General features: G+C 38.8%; 3 protein-coding genes across 3 annotated transcripts; 2 read left to right on the top strand and 1 right to left on the bottom strand.

Annotated features, from left to right (window-relative positions):
• The first annotated feature begins 1,038 nt into the window (after positions 1-1,038).
• On the top strand, positions 1,039-3,161 carry LOC126389161 (uncharacterized). The gene is made up of 6 exons (XM_050042692.1): positions 1,039-1,099; positions 1,214-1,519; positions 1,621-1,935; positions 2,086-2,223; positions 2,312-2,370; positions 2,479-3,161. Exons 1-6 carry the CDS (start codon positions 1,057-1,059, stop codon positions 2,611-2,613), a joined length of 996 nt encoding a protein of 331 aa, XP_049898649.1. The 5' UTR covers positions 1,039-1,056; the 3' UTR covers positions 2,614-3,161.
• A 4,766-nt stretch (positions 3,162-7,927) lies between these two features.
• On the top strand, positions 7,928-11,241 carry LOC126388976 (uncharacterized). The gene is made up of 6 exons (XM_050042386.1): positions 7,928-7,975; positions 8,115-8,444; positions 8,935-9,291; positions 10,494-10,619; positions 10,834-10,895; positions 11,008-11,241. The coding sequence occupies exons 1-6, from the start codon at positions 7,933-7,935 to the stop codon at positions 11,134-11,136; spliced, it is 1,047 nt and encodes a 348-aa protein (XP_049898343.1). The 5' UTR covers positions 7,928-7,932; the 3' UTR covers positions 11,137-11,241.
• A 2,380-nt stretch (positions 11,242-13,621) lies between these two features.
• LOC126388977 (uncharacterized) lies at positions 13,622-15,854 on the bottom strand. The gene is made up of 6 exons (XM_050042387.1): positions 15,806-15,854; positions 15,330-15,653; positions 14,756-15,112; positions 14,531-14,656; positions 13,863-13,924; positions 13,622-13,750 (listed from the first exon to the last, which is right to left on the bottom strand). Exons 1-6 carry the CDS (start codon positions 15,852-15,854, stop codon positions 13,622-13,624), a joined length of 1,047 nt encoding a protein of 348 aa, XP_049898344.1.
• Positions 15,855-17,442: the final 1,588 nt, after the last annotated feature.

Raw genomic sequence — 17,442 nt, 5'->3', positions numbered from 1 at the left:
AAACCACAGTGTGCTGGTCTGGTCGGGAGCCTACAGGCCCAATTCCAGGCACCGATCTTCACCTCTACAAGCGTCTAAAGACTGACTTGTGAGTCTAACCCACCAGTGGCAGATCTTCCTACAGGTGAAACAGGCGGTTGTCTAGGGCCCCACCATTTTTTAATATTTTTAACTGAACATAAGTGAAATGGTGGAGTGGAAGAAGTGTATGTGAAGAGATTTAAATTTGCAAATTTGCACGTTCTGTATTCTTAATTCTGTCATTTATTATTATTGTTTGTCAGCTAAGTGGTTTATTTGTGTTAATTTCCCAGGAGAAGCCTGCCTAGGGCGCAGATTGTGCCAGTTCAGACACTTTAATCCAATATTCAGTGCCAAGGGAGGACGTTGTGTGTCAATTATGTAGCATCTTGACTTTATTAGTGTTTGTCATCACCACGATCATTCCCTAAATTAAACTAAGAGGTTTTAGTTGCTTAACCTTAATCATACCCTAACAAGCATTCAAAGTTAAATAAAGTTGTAGTAAGTTGGTTTTGACCATTTAAAAATATTGTTATTGAACATAATCTTGGGTTTGCATGAATAATCAAACTCAAAGTAAATATAGTACCCCATAAATCATAGAAATATGATTGCTTTCTATTTCAGAGTTTCTGGAAATCAGGCTACAACCCTGATACATGTTAGTATAGCAGTGAAGAACAACAAAGATGTACAACAGAAGAATGTGCTGTGTTGTGTCTCTGCTTTTTGTCTTTAAATAACTGTAGTTCAAATTAAGACCAACACATCTGTTGTGTTTACTTTCACTGTCACTGTGTTGTTATAGAAACCCACGTTTATACAGAAGCGTGCTGTTGGTGTTGTTTCATGTGTTTAGGTTGGAAAGATGGTTGATTTTATTTCCACTGTGGTGGTAAACGCCAACATAACGAGAGGCCAATCATGTTGCTCTGCAACTGTTCCCTCCCACTTGATATGACTACATTACAGTGAATCCTTTCATAATGTAGTCTCAATTTAAGAAGTCTCAAGTGGAATAATAACCAGAAAATGAAGACTGTGCTTTATCTACTGCTGATGCTCAGAGTGGGACGTAAGTATATTTAGAGAGGGCAGATTCATTTCAAGTATCGTCATGTTCTTGCAGTAACTGAGGAGAGACCATTCAAGATTCTGCCTCTCTTAATGTTAAATAATGTTTTTTCAGGATGCACAGTAGAGCAGATCTTTGAGACAAAGACTGTTGGTGTTGGAGCTGATGTGACACTGACTTGTCCCCGCAAGTCTTCGGGAAGCATCTTTTGGATGAGGCTTGTTTCTGGAGACTTTCCAAAAGTATTAGGAAAAACTTTCAGCTTTGAGAGAGATCCTCGAATTACAGCCATGGAAGAGCCTGGAGAATTTGTCCTGCATATTAAAAACATAAGGACAAGTGATACAGCAGTTTACCTCTGTGCGAAAATACACCAACAAAACTTCACATTTCTGAAAGGAGCAGACCTGAAAGTTGAAGGTAAATACATATCTTAATTTTATTACAGCTTTGTTTTAATTATGTCAACAGTTGTATTTTGTTTGAAAATGAATAGTTGAAGTTTTAAACTTTTTTCCCAGCACCAGAGCCTGCGATCACTGCAGCCCCTCCATCTGATCCAGTCCGTCCAGGAGACTCAGTGACCCAGTGTTCAGCCCTCTCTGAATCTGAGAACAAGACATGTGTGTGCTGTTTAAGAGCCGGATTACTTCAGTGTCTCCCAAGTTTGAACTGTTCTCAAGGAAACAATGCTGAGGAACATGAAAAGAACCTTGAAGGATGTTTGTACCGCTTCCTCAAGAACGTGAGCTCCTCTGATGCTGGGACTTACAACTGTGCTGTACCCACATGTGAGGAGAGATTATCTGGAAACAGATCAGAACTCAACACTGAAGGTAACTGCATCATATTTACATATATAATTGGAAAATAAGAACATTTGTGTGTTTGACTTACATCAAGCAAATGTACCAGAACATCATAAATTATAAATTACTCTTATATACACCTTTTCTAATGGTTAACTTTCCATATTGTGTCAGCAGACACCATGTGGGGCTCGCAGAGGAACCAAATAGTCGTCTCTCTGTTGTGTGCTGCTTTGGCTATCAGTCTGATTGTCATAGCCTTTCTCATTTACTCAGTCAAGAAACTCAAGAAAGAATCTTGTGGTTGTTGCAACGGTAGGCAAAGTCACTCATATATCTATCTATCAAACAGTATTTGTCAAAACTGGATTCACATTAATGCTGTTTTTATATTATAATGCAGCTTCTGTTGCTTTGCAAACAAATGCTGCAGCAGCCAGTGGTGATCAGCAAATTCAGCAGGTAAGATATAAAAAGAAAAATGTATTGTGGCTTTGAAATTATCAGCATGTTTTTGTCTCTACATTTTGTCATCTGCCATCAAATAACTGTCTCCATATATTTCCTCAGACAGATGAGGACTCATTGGTTTATTCTGCGCCAATCTTCACCAGGAGGCAAGCTAGTAAAGAAGGGACAAGGGATGGAAAACCAGAGGAGGAGGAGAGTATCTACACTGATGTCAGGGCTCTGGAGCTGGATTAACAGTCTAAAAAAATACTGGATTTGCTACTTAAAGGTACAGTTGGTAACTTTTTAAAATGACTTTTTCCGTATTTACTGAAACTGTCACTATATTCACACAGAAATAAATAGCCCTGTTTCCACCAAGCAGTACGGATCAGTTCAGTTTGGTACGCTTTTTTTCTGTTTCCACTGTGAAGAGTTGTAGATGGTACCAATGGAATCGTTCTGTACCGTTACCATTTTTGGTCCCCCCTCTGTTGGGGTACCGAGCACACAGATCTGGTACTAAAAGGAGGAGCTGTGAACACTGCAGTCTGTTGATAGTTAATAGCAGACGATCACTCTGCTCAGGGCTGAGATGTGGCTGGTTTGAAGCTTATGTAACTACTGTTCATATCTTAGAGAGTTTTATTAGTAAACTATAACTATAAAATGAAAGGATGTTTTGCTGCCTCTTGCAGCAGCTGTAGACTAAGAAAAAACAATTTAATTCACTGGGCCGACTGCCCAAGCAGTCCAGTCAATGCACAAGTTGACGATGTGAATCAACACTCCTTAGATTTCAATATGACAACTTTGACCTTTCCATAATGAGTGGATCTTCAAGCATAATTTCAGCAGGATTATGTGGATTGCATATATTCCAGTCTCAGAGGTGGGTAGTAACTAGTTACATTTACTCAGTTACATTTACTTGAGTAACTTTTTGGATAAATTGTACTTTTCAGAGTAGTTTTAATGCAAAATACTTTTTACTTTTACTTGAGTTATATTGTTTTAAAGCAACAATACTCTTACTTGAGTACAATATTTGGCTACTCTACCCACCTCTGAATACATAATTACATATATATATATATATACAGTATATATAAGAATATATCTGTGTTTCTTATGCCTTGATTTATGTTATGTTTGTAAAGATTTATTTTTGTTTTAGTTAAAGGGGTATCGTTTAAAATACATGAATTTGCAGATTATTATTTTTGATTGATTGATTACGTTCATGTTCTTATTTTACAAATAAATCAGACGTTACTCAACAGTTACTCAGTACTTGAGTAGTTTTTTCACCAAATACTCTTTTAATCTTACTCAAGTAATTATTTGGATGACTACTTTTTACTTTTACTTGAGTAATATTGTTCTAAAGTATCAGTACTCTTACTTGAGTACAATATTTAGCTACTCTACCCACCTCTGCCCAGTCCTCACTTGGAGAAAAACAAGCGGCAGAGCTTCGTTCCTGTGGGCTCCGTCAACACTAAACCCCTGAGCTTGCCTTAAAAGGACTAACTGCACAAACCCACTATTTTTCAATATCTAATCGTGAGAGACTCTCACTGCAGCCTGTTTTATTTTGTTGTGAAAAACAACCCCATACGATGAATGATAAATGAGGCGCAGACATCTGTGTCACCTGTGAGGAGGAAATACAGTGAGTGCTGGACGGAGCAGAGAGTGACAACAACTTTGCCCACTTGTAAGAGTACTGTTTACGGTGGAAATGCTAAGGTCTAGGTACCATGTCTGAAGGGTTACTTTTGGTTCCAAAGGTACTATACCGAAAGTGTTTGGTGAAAATGGGGCTAATGAGACAGATCATCTGTGAAGAAATCATACTCCTCTGCTTTCTCTATTGCCTTGTAGCATTTCTAACGACTTTACTGATTGTGAACAAAAACAACCAATCAGTGTTGAAAAGTCTCTAACGCAGCTGTCAATCACGTCAATCACTGCTCATGAGCTGTGGTGAAACTAGGCAGCACTGATCAAATATAAATCAAGATTTTGTTACTGTACTGCCTATGTCTCACCTCAAATGTTTCCAGAAACATATTTTAGTGTACTGTTTAGCTGTAAAATGAGAATGTTGGTGAAGCCGGTGGGCGGTGCTTGGTACTTTGTGAAAAGTGTGTCTAACATGATGGCCGCGTGACAAAGTAGATCCTAGCAAACCTGATTTTTTTTCAAAGACTGTGTGGATATAGTGACAATTTCAGCAAATAGACAAGTTATTTTTATAAAAGTTAACAGCTGTATCCTTTATGGTGATGTAATTTTTGCCTGTACACAGTCTGAAATGTAGTGGTGGTTAACGTCACCCCTAAAGTCAGTATATAATTCTTTATCTTTTTATTCTGGATTACTTAAAAAAATGTATTGTATTTCATTTGAGACTGTATTTATATGTTATCTAAAGAAAATAATATATGTAATAGTTAAGCTTTTGGTAATACACCTGTGCGGTATGGATGGTATATTTATAACCATTTGTTTCATTGTAAGTTGTTATTAAAGTTATGAGCTCTTAGATGATTTTTCTATTTTTCCCTTTGTATAACATGAATTTTGAAGACTGTCAACTTTCTTGAGGTTGTGGTGATACGTTGCTTCCTTAATAAATTAATATATATTATGACAGCTGGTAATAAAAATTAAAGACATGACCTTTAACCTTTTCTGCAGTATTCTCTTGTGTGACTCATTGAATGAATTTCCTGTTTATTAAATGACTGCATCATTGCAGAAACAACTATTAAAAGTAATAACTGTAGACTCAAATAAAGGTGCACTGAATAAATTATAGTTTTTACTGATTATAGTGTTAGTAAAGAAACATCCCTCTGGTTATGACCAATAGATATAAATAGAGGAGAGGGGCGTCGGTGGCTTAGTGGATAGAGTAGGCGCCCCATGTACAAGGCTGTTGCCGCAGCGGCCCGGGTTCAACTCCAGCCTGTGGCCCTTTGCTGCATGTCATTACCCCTCTCTCTCTCCCCCCTTCATGCTTAACTGTCCAATGTCCAAAAATGCCCAAAAAAATATCTTAAAGAGATATAAATAGAGGAGAAATTATAGCTAGCCCTGACGTGGGGCCAGAAGTTACTACACGCGGTATAGACAGTGATTGGCTGAATTTCATCGATATCAAGCTGAGGAAACTTCATCAGGTGATGGAAATGCCTCTGTGTCACTCTCTCTCCTTTTCCTTTGGCATCCTTAATCCACTTCAAAATGGATCTTTTGCACCAACCCAGTCTCACTCTGACATCATCACATATTGTTGTCATGGACTTTCCATGCTGACATATAGCAAGGTACCCTGGGTGCGTTGGTTGTTGACTTTCTGGGACAACATGTCAAGTTCAGCCTGTTATATACATTGTCTGTTTTAAAATACACTTCAGTTTTCACAGGAAATGTAGAGCGCATACAGTCTCTTTCAAAATAAACGCACTACATCAGTACAACACCAAAAATTGATGTGTTTTCCCTTCAACAACAAACACACATGGTTGCGTTTGGCTAACATACATGTGGTTGGGTTTAGGCAAGAAAAGCATGTGGTTGGGCTTAGAAAAAATAACAGGGCAACAGGGTTTGGCTTAGGATTTCCCCCGGACACCGTGTGGTGCATTATACAATAATGGCAACCAGCTGCCAAACATGCCAACATGAGTGGACAGCTTTTGTCATCAGCGTCTGTCGCCGAACTTCACTGCCTAAGTGCCAATATTCAATGACTTCAGAGTGAGACCAAGTTGTTTGCATTACTATTGTGTGGGAGCAAATGTTACCTGTGTAGTCAGCCCTCAGTAAAGTAGCATTAGCTACCCAGCTAACGTTAGTGTCAAGATTTTGTTGACATAGAGGAAAACTCACATGTACACTTATTGATCTGACTTACCTGCTCTATATGCAAATAAGCCAAATGCATTGTTGATTTAAAATGGGAGGTTTGTCTTGCTTTACAGCCATTGATATATATGAAATCGTATTCCATTGTAGAGCTGACCCAGGACACATTAGTGCGCATGGCTCAGAGAATGTGGCGATATGCGGCCCAGATCACCTCCAAATGTGGCCAGAGTGTAGACAGTGTAAAGATGGACGACATGACAGCTCCCCAAAAGTGAAGCCAAAGTATCTTGATCTCCCCCTGGTGGCTGGCTGCAGAATAGGTCATAGGCATAAACCCTGTCCCTTACATGTTAGTGGATGGGATGTGGGCCAAACTAAAAGATCAAAATACACGTCAAATACATTTTCCCCGAAGATGGTGTATGTCATTTTAGGTAGCTCCTAACACGCTGATGTTTGTTTAAGTGTTCATTTTTACTTGTTGCAGTTGGAAATCATGATTGACAGCTACGTATGTGTGCCACTGGTGCTGCTCTTGATTTGTTGGTTGGGTATATGAGCGGGAACTTGAAACCACGAAGATCACTACTGCGCACACTCTGCGTTTAAATGATGTCACAAGTGCAAGATGGCAGCGGCCATATTGGAGATATTTTAACTTCATTTTTGTACAGTAGGAGGAGGTGGAGACCAAGTGGCAACTTCTGAGGCTAAAAAATAAAGCCAATGTGAAAGTACCAAAAACTGCAGTTCATGGAGTAGCCACTTGAGGCTGGCTCCAAAACAGAGAAAATCCCCATAGGCCTCCATGTTAAAATGCCGACCTGTACAGCAGATACAACCTGGTACAAAAAAAAACAAAAAAACATTTTGGTCCCTCTACCTAATTTTTTGAATTTCTGAATAACCTATCCATTAACATTTTAAGGCCCAAAGTTATGCATATTTCAGGGCAGGGCCACCTAAGTGTCAGGCTGTCTTTCAAGGTGTTGCTACAGTCTATAAGTCAGATTCACCCCTCATTCTTCCACAGCTCCAACTTCTTCTCCAAATATGGTCACGGCAGAAATGTTGAAAACTCAAGACTTTAATGGGTGATGTCACGGTGGCTACATCCCTTAATTTATGCAGTCTATGGTGGAGATGCAGTGTCCATCTTTATATACAGTCTCTGGGTGTAAGCGATCAGATCTCTAGACACACTGAGGACGCATTAGGTGCATTCACACCTGTACTCAGAGCTGTACACTTGTGAGTACCCAAGATGTATGTTAATACCAGGTGTAAACAGGACCAGTGTAACTAAGCTAATCCATGCTTTTGTGAATCCAGTTTCCTTGTTGGTGTACCTAATCTGTGCTTACACTTGTTTATGGAGTCTGATCATTTTCTGATTTGAATTTGTTGTCCAGTAGTGTCTTCACAGTTTCACAGTTGCCCTCAGTCAAAATCATGAAGGCAGTCCGTTCTCTTTAACCTTTCTTGGAAGTGTGCTACAATGATTGAATGAAGGGAGAGGAACAAGGCTTTACAAACACCAGAATGAGGTCAGGAAGTGCCCTTTAGCATCTTTATTCTCTGATAACCAATCAGATGCATTTGACAGTGTGACTAGACTGCAGTGGCCATGTGACAGCACCTCCTTTTCTCACTGAAATACCAGCAAGTTTCTGAACAAGACACAATGTCAAGATGATCCTGTTATGGGTTACACTGCTTGTTCTTCATCAAGGATGTAAGTGCTATTTTATTCTGTCCAAGTATTCAGTTAAGACTTTGCATATCAGCCAGATATATGGAGGTTTTTACATGATACCTTTATACACAAATTGTTCTTTACTTTTTCATGTTTGTACGTTTTTTATTTCCTTCAGATACCCTGGTTCCAGTGACCACAGTTCAGCTTGGTCAACCTGTGAACCTCTCATGTGCTCTGCCTCATACTGAGCTCACCCGCAGAGTGCTCTACTGGTACAAGCAGAGCGTCGGAGATACTGTGAAATTAATTGTGACAGTGCGGGAATCTAAGAAACCTGAGTATGCACCAGAGTTTTCGGACTCAAGAGTTGTGGTGAACCATGAAATCAACTTCTTCAACCTGACCATTATGACGACATTCCAAGAAGATGAGGGAATGTATCACTGTGCAGTCATGGATTGGTTGACGATTCCTATTTGGAGTGGAACATATTTGTTACTAAAAGGTAATGATGTGATCTCCTTTTACTAAGTTTTGCCAATGGTTTAGACACCACTGCTCCAAAGCTGCACTGTGGTAATGTTCTGGAAAAACATTTTAAGTATTGCAAGCAAGTACTGAAAAATCACAAAACTTCTGATTTTAATCTGATTAAATATAGTTTTAAGATAATTTGTTTGCAGTTACATAGCCATGGACTTCACTTATTTGAGGAAAATTACCCTACAACCACTTTACAAGAGCAACTTCCTCATTTGTGAATCTTAAAATAGGTAGTCAATCAATAATTTAACAATCTAGATACTCTGAGAACACCTGTACAGCTTTAGCTTTGCTAAATTTCAGCATGTTAAACTACTAAACTCATATTTGTGATACTGTATACTTAAATTACTTAAATAATATTCTATGATATACTTTAATTCTTCTATGAATGAATGAATGCTTTCAGAATGTGCTTGGAAATCCTTCTAACCCAGTTTTGTATTATGCAGGAAGCACTCACAGGACATCAGACTATATTGTTGATCAGTGGCCGCCAGTATATGAACCAGATTATCTACAAGACCCGATGCTTCTCCAGTGTTCAGTCTTCTCTGACTCTGACAACAAAACGTGTCCAGGAGATCACAGTGTGTTCTGGTTCAGAGCCGCACTACATGAATTTCATCCAGACATCATCTACACTGATGGAAATAGACATCATGAATGTGAGAGGACATCTGAACCTCAGAAGAGTTGTGTTTACCGCTTCTCCAAGATGATCAGCTCTTATGACTTTGGGACTTACTACTGTGCTGTGGCCACATGTGGACAGATACTATTTGGAGATATATCAAAACTGCAAATCGGTAGGATTTTGTTTTCAATACTGGAAGTAATATTCCAAAAATATTAATAATATTACTATTATTGCAACCCTGTCTCCTAGAAGTTTTATTTACATGTTACCAAATTTAAATGACTTTGTTGTGACAACATAATTGCTGAGACAATGTTTATTTCAGGCAAAGAAGCACTATTTCCATGAACTAAGTAGGCTGAAGGCTTCAGAAGGAGGTGGTTGGGGAGTTTGGTGGTCGTACAAAGTGCAGGACCTTTATACCAGAACTTTGGGTTTGCGTCCAGACTCATATTTTAGGATTAGGCAACAAAAGCACTTCAATAAAGGCTTCAGAAAGATAGTGATTTTGGTTAGGTTTGGTTATAATAAAAACATTTAAACAAAGACTGTTGTTCTAAGGGTTTGGCAACAAAGAAAAAAGCACAGCAAGAGAGAAGCAAAAAGTACTTTGATTAAGATTACAGAGCTTTCGTGATTTCGGTGACATTTTAAAAAAAAAAAATGTAATGACACAATCTAAGGTTTCGCCAACAAAAGCGCTTTGGTTAAGGTTACAAAAAGATCATGAATTTGGTTAGATTTTAACAAAATGTAAAAACAAAGACTCTTGTTCTGAGGGCTAGGCAACAAAGAAAAAGGCACAGCAAAAGCAAAGCAAAAAGCATTTTGGTTAATGTTACATAATTTTCGTTATTTTGGTTACATTTTAATAAAACATAATGACCGACGCGTATCTTAGGTTTAGGCAACAAGAGCGCTTTGGTTAAGGTTACAATAAAATCATGATTTTGGTTAGATTTTAATTAAAGAGAATGTAAAAACAAAGTCTCTTGAGGGTTAGGCAACAAAAGCACTTTGGTTAAGGTTACATAGTTTTCGTGATTTCGGCTAATTTGATTTTTTTTTTTAAATAATTAAAAAATAACTTTGTCACTTTGAGTGGATACTGTATTACAAGATTGATGATTTGGGCAGAAAACACCCGAAATACATCGTCAGTGAACATTTTGCTGAAGTATTACGTATCAACATTTTTGTGACTTGCCAGATTCATTAATTAGCAACATTTCCTCATTATGCTAATATCTTGATTTTCTCAACATTATGTTTTTTCCTTAAAAAATATTCCCTGTTTGAAATTGATTGTATATTAATAGAATTTCTTGGAGACATGGCTGATTATTGATGTATTTTTTCTTTGTTGTCTAGGACATAAAGCAAGTTTTGAATTTATTGGGCTGGTGATAGCAAGTGTCTGCTTGGTCATCTCTATAATCGGAAATATTGTTTTCATCTGTTACCTCAAGTCAAGATCACCATGTTCACAACTTAAAGGTAAGTGACTGACATTATGCAGGACAGGACGAACCTCATTCACTTAAATGTTAGTGAATGACATCTGTACTACGATTCTCAATATTACGGTTTGCTCTTCTTGTGTCTTTACCTTTATAGTACACAATGTCAGTAATTGAGGAAGAAGTTATGACTTTTGATGAGGATTTTGAAAACTTAAATACATAATATTCCTGTTTTCAATTGTCATTAGGAATAGAAAGCGCCACTTTGCAAGAAAGACATGACAATTCAAGCCAACCAGAACAAGATACTGTAAGTAATAATACCGAAATTGTATTATTTGTTATTTCATGATCAGAATACCCAACAGCACCATACAACAACATGACTGTTCTGTATAATGAGCCTTTTATTTGCTGCACAGATTGAAGGCAGACCTGATCAGAACTACGCTGCGCTGCATTTCTCTGGAAACAAAGCTACAAGAGGAAGGAAGAAGAAAGAGTTGAAGACTGAAGAGAGTGTGTATTCTCAGGTTAAATGCTCTGTGTGATTTGGTTTATAGTACTGACCTCTTACAGTGTGAATAGTTGGATCATCATCATTCATGACATTGAGACAGACATGCTTCCCTTTTCTTTTTTAAAGCAAAAACACAATAAAAAACTAAACATCACAGTACACAATTTCCGTGTAGTGGACTTATTGTCAGCCACTCTGCTGGTTAAAGGCGCTTTGACCTGAAGCAGCTTTTGTGACCTAGGTGATGAATGCTTTGCAAATACAAAAACTTCTGGCTCAAGTAAATGAGATGAGATGATCTTACAGACTAAAATGTACCAGTGTAACCTTCACAAAGCTATGTCCATCCTACCATGCTGTATTATGTACAATGATGGGTCCTGAAGCTAGACTTAGTAATATACCTCAGGGCTGAGTGATACAGGGGGTCAGGTTTGGACAAGGTGGACGGTATGGCAATCAAGAAAGCCCAGTGTGAACCTTTGTTTGCCCATGGGAGGAAGTCAAAATTTTTAGTTTGGGTTGAGTTTAAAAGCTATTCAGGTCCATAAGAGTGTGTTACAGGATCTTAAAATGATTCTGCAGATTTGAAAAGGCTATATCTGCAGTGGGGCCACTGGAGTACATGACGGTGTCATCTGCATACAAATTGTGCTTGCAGAATTTAAACTTATCACAAACTATAGTAACCAAAAGAAACAAGGGTCCCAAAACCGATCCTTGTGGAACACCTTATCACAATGACTAGATTAGGACATTAGACTAGGACATTGCCATGTTTAACAATATGTGAACAATTAGCTTTTCAGGTAAGAGATTAAGAAGTGCCAAATCTTCTCAAAATCCTCAGTTTGTTTTTTATAGTACATCTTAACTGTCTGTAAATGCAGGGATTCTGTCAGCTCAGTTTTCCAGAGTTTAACAGAAGACATCTTTTTCTTCTTCTTCTAAAATAAAAGAAGGAGCTTTTCAGTTGTGAGCAGTCCATAAGGTCAGAGGCCTTGTTGAGTTACCTACAGTCTCCTCAGCACATGATATTCGTAATGGGTCAGGTTCTATCTCCACAATCAATATCCTCAAAAATAATGTAAATATCCCAATCAAGAAATTCTTGTATTGGGACATATGATCGTTGCATAATTTCATGGGTTTTATATGTCGTCATTATTTTAATTTAGAAATTTAGTTAACCCTGGATGGTTTAAATACATAATAAAACACACACATTTGTAGAGTAATTTTCATATTTTTTTTTTTAGATTTTTTTTTATGGCTGTTAAACACTAACTTTTTTTTCAGTTCAGGCAGGACACGACGTCAAGCTCGGCTCACATCCCAGCTTCATCAGCTGATCTCAAACAGCCTAATCAACTGATGGAGCAGCTGACTGATGGAAGGGAGTCAGCTGATAGATCACATGATTCCTTTCTATAAAACCAATAGGCAGTTCTTTGCCCTATTTAAACTGCTTTGGTCTGCCTACTGTTTCTGCTTCCTCTGCAAGCTGCTTTGCAACCCACCTTCACCCCAGCTGCTCCTTTTCATGCTGTGTCTGACTTATCAATGTCATTTCTGTTTGTCATTGATGCTTCTCTGTTCTGTTCCCGTGGGGGTCTTTGCTGCTGCTCTCCCTGCCTTAGGCTTTTCATTTTATAGTCAAAAAAGGGCAAACTTGAAGACATTTTACAAACTGAAAACAGCCACTTTCTCTCTAAACTATGAGGTATTGAAGATTAGGTTCACATTTTTTAAAGTCTCTAATAAAATACTCCCACACCCCTGTATTGTATATTAAAAAAATCATTGGTTTCTTTAACTGTTGTTTCTGTCCATACTGGCCACAAACAGTTTACTTCCTACAGCAGTTCCATTGTAAAATAATGGGTAACAAAATTGACAGTCCTTGTTTCTCTGCAAAAATGCATTGAAAAGTTTAGCTTAAGGTAATATGAGGCTTCATCGGGACAGATCAAGGTGTTATCTTCTATTTTAATGTGAACAAAAGCAGCGACTGAGTGTTTGAGTTTTGCTCTCACAGATCAAAAAGAAAAAAGAAAAAAGACACGCATGAGTATTTCACATTCACAAAGTGTTGGAGGTGTTTATTTTTCATATTTTTATTTTATACTGCACATCCTCAAATAAGACTCCAAATAAAGGCAAAGAATATTTTAGAACAGATATAATTAAAAGCAGAGATGTAATTGTTTGAAAGAAATGTAGAAAATAAGAAGATAGTCTGCAATAGCTAAAGTTTTTTGTGTGTTATTTTTTAATGAAGCCAGCTAGCGTTAATATTTCAAACATAAAAGAATGCAAACACATGATATGGTGCAAGGATCAATATACAGTTAAACATAGAACATAAAGAGCACAGAGTCTGTATACTATGATTTTGGATTTTGGCTGTAACTCGCTGTCATTAACGTTTGAAGGGATCCCACAACATTTACAATGTATTTTACTGACAGAGGTCAGAACTATAAACCAAACTGCAGGTTTTAATATACACACATTCACATTGAGCATTTAACCTGAGAATACACACTTTCCTCAGTCTTCAGCTTTTTCTTCTTCCTTCCTCTTGTGGCTTTGTTTCCAGAGAACTGCAGCGCAGCGTAGTTCATGTCAGGTCCACCCTCAGTCTGTGCAACAAATAAAAGCCTCATTATACAGAACAGTCATGTTGTTGTTTGGTGCTGTTGGGAATTATGTTCATGAAATCAAAAACAATAGAATTTTGGTATAATTACTGACAATATCATGTACTGGCTGGCTCCAGTTGTCATGTCTTCCTTGTGAAGCACCACTTTCTATTTCTAAAATTTCAAAAGAAAACAAAGAGAAGTAATATGTATTTCATCTGACTTTTCAGTAAGGATTCTCAGAATATTCAACAGGTTTTGATTTTTAAAAAATGTCCAAAAAGATTTTTTTTCATGAGGTACAAACGGAGCAAACAGCAATATGGAGAAATTGTGCTACAGATGTTGGTCAATACGTTAATTGATTAACAATATTTTTAAAATGCCAAAAACACACCAAGCAGCAACAAAGTTCGGCTCGCCAAAATGATTACATTTTTCTGCGTTGTGTTTTAGGCCAGAAGAATTTCGTAACATCAGTCAACATGTCACAGGAGTGTGGCTGATTGGCTGCAGGTATTCTCTGGCTGAAAGTCACTGCTAAAATTTTAACTATCCTCAGCTTTTAGTTTGGCTGCACTTCACAGCAGAATCCAACAGCCGCAGTTTGGAGCTTTCCACACAGTGTTTTTGGTGTGACAAACTTCTACTGATATCTATTATTTTGTCCAAAAACACAAGGTTAATCATTTGTCCTGTCCAGTATGATTTTACACTTGTACACTATATAAATTTTACCACTGGAATATTGAAGTTTTTGACTCAGTCAACAACACTTACCTCTAAATTGAGAACATGCTGGTCTTGTATTTCGGTAACAGATGAAAACAATATTTCCAGTTAAAGAAATGACCAAGCAGATGGTCACAATCACCAGTGCAATAAACTCAAGACTTCTTGTTCGCTCTAGACAAAGAAAAAAGAAATAAGAAAAAGGGACTCATCAATCATGATGTTATCAATAAATGTTGAGTATAACTTCCATTACTGAACGCCAAGTCATACCAATTTCCACTTTAGTTCCATCTCCAAATAATATCTGTCCACATGTGGCCACAGCACAGTAGTAAGTCCCAGCATCAGAGGAGCTGACGTTCTTAGAGAAGCGATAAACACAACTCTTCTGAGTGTCAGAGTTCCTGTCACATTCATCACGTCTATTTCCATCAGTGTAGATGATGTCTGGATGAGATTGATCTGATCCGGCTCTGAACCAGAACACACTGTGATCTCCTGGACACATTTTATTCTCAGAGTCAGAGAGGACTGAACATTGGAGAGACATCAAGGCTCCTGGACGGACTGGATCAGATTCTGTTGGCCACTGAACAACAGCATAGTTTGATGTTCTCTGAGTGTTTCCTGTGTGATACAGAACTGTGTTAAAAGTTTGGCATCTCCACATAAACTCTGACATACTTAATAGGATTTAAGATTAGTTAAAAGTTAAAATGTAAGCATAACATGCAAAGATTTAACATTTAACACTCTGCAGAAATTGTTAAGAAATATTAACACAGTGCAGCTATAAGTGGTTAAAGTGATTCCAAACATTGCCATAAACAGATCACATAATTACCTTTTAATGACAAATAGGTGCCACTCCAGGCAATCTCAGTCCACTCCATGACTGTGCAGTGATACATTCCCTCATCTTCTTGAATCGTCCTCAAAATGGTTAGACTGCTAATATTCTTATAAACTTTTACATTCAATCTTGAGGCAGAAATCTCTGGTCCATACACAGGGTTTACATGTTTCAGCAGTCTCACAATTAATTTCAGAGTCTCCCCTGCACTCTGCTTGTACCAGAAGACTTCATCTCTTAACTCATCACCAGGCAAATCACACGTTAAAGTCACAGGCTCACCAAGTTGAACTGTGGTCACTGGAACCAACGTATCTGGATTAAATGAAAATGACACATGAAACAATAAATGACAATTAGTATATGATGTAAAAAACATTGACACGAAATGAAAATCACATGAACAATCCTACATCTAGTTTGCATGCAGATACTCAAATGAGAAAATATTTAGTTATCGTTAGCACACTCATATCCTCGATGAAGAACAAGCAGTGTAACCCATAACAGGATCATCTTGACACTGTCTATTAACGTGAGACTTGTTGGTTTTTTAATGAGTAAAAGGAGGCGGTCAACTGTCAAATGCATCTGATTGGTTTTCACAGAATCTAGATTCAAAGTTCATTTCCTGCCACACTGGTTCTATCCTAGTCTGTGTGAAGTGTGTTACCTCTCTCTCTTTCATCCTTTCACTAAACTATGTCTACGACTATGTCTCAATTTGGAGTGCTTTTCATGTACCAATTCTTGTAAATGCAGTAGGCTATATCCTTCTCAAATCATAAATGCGACATCACTGCTAGTTCACTGACAGATATCACTTCTCACAGACTTAAAAAAAAAAAAAAAACTGACGCTGTGTCAAAAATTGCATACTATGCACTACATGCCCAATATGTGTTCTACTATTGAGTACTTTTGTGTACATAAACAGTAGTATGTATATTTTCAGACACATGAAGCTGCTTGCTGGTTGAAGGCGCATAAGCATGGTAACCCACGCCAACATCAGCTCTACTGGCAAATTCAAGCATGATGGACCTCTGGAGCTTCTGGTTTTTGATCATGTCTGCTCTCGGTGTGGAACGCTGAAGCAGCACACGGGTGAAGAGCCGGCGTCCGTTGGACTCACACATACAGCACACAGTTAAATTGTGTGCAATGGTAACGTAAGGAGGCAGGCATAGAGTGATGTCAGAAGAGCAGGAATTCTAAAACCAGGAGTATGCACAGGAAAAACAGAGTCTCCATTGTGAGGCTGGCCGTAGACAGGGAAGAGGTTGTCAGTGGCGATGAAGCCTGGAATCCGTACCGCACACACAAAGGCAACCGGGAACAAGAAAGGCCAAACTCTTGGTCGAGAATAGACGGCAGAGTGGTTTACCTGGGAGCAGATGAAACAGGAGAATCAGGGACAAGCAGGGAGGATGGAGCCTGGCAGAGGGAGTCTTCGTCGTACGACGATGAGCCCTCTTCGTCGGAGGGCACAGGTAGGTCAGCAGAAGCAGATTCTTGGGATGTGTTGTTTCACTGGTGCTGTTGACCTCTCAGGCTGGTCAAGGTGCCAAAAATCAGCGATGACTTGGGGTCTAGGGTGTGGCGAGGTATCCCTCCAAGCACACCAGGTACTGGAGGCCCCTTCCCCGGTGGCAGGAGTGAAGCAGGTGGTGAACCGCATAGGCTGAACCCCCATCAATGAGCCAAGGTGGTGGCGGAGGCGTAACTGCAGGAATCAGAGGGCTCTCCCGGACTGGCTTCACCCTGAAGATGGAGAATGTAGGGTGAATGCACATGGACCGAGGGAGCTTTAATCCCACCGTTGCCAGGTGAATGACCTTCTGGATCTCAAAAGGCCCGATGAATTTTGAAGTCAGCCTCTTAGACTCCACCCTCAGAAGAAGGTCCCAGGTCAAGAGCCAAACCCTCTGACCAACCTGGTAGGAGGGTACCGCAGTGCAGCGCCAGTTGGCTGATGCTGAGTAGCTGTCAGCTGAGCGGGGGAGTGCTGCTCTGGCTCGAGTCCAGGTCCGGCGGCACTGGTAAATGAAGGCCTGAATAGATGGGCAGGAGACCTCTGGCTCTTGTGTGGGGAAGAGTGGTA

Source organism: Epinephelus moara, chromosome 4 (assembly GCF_006386435.1).
Source record: "Epinephelus moara isolate mb chromosome 4, YSFRI_EMoa_1.0, whole genome shotgun sequence".
Taxonomy (NCBI): domain Eukaryota; kingdom Metazoa; phylum Chordata; class Actinopteri; order Perciformes; family Serranidae; genus Epinephelus; species Epinephelus moara.
Note: the sequence above shows the minus strand (reverse complement) of the source record. Positions and strands in the feature narration are given on the sequence as shown.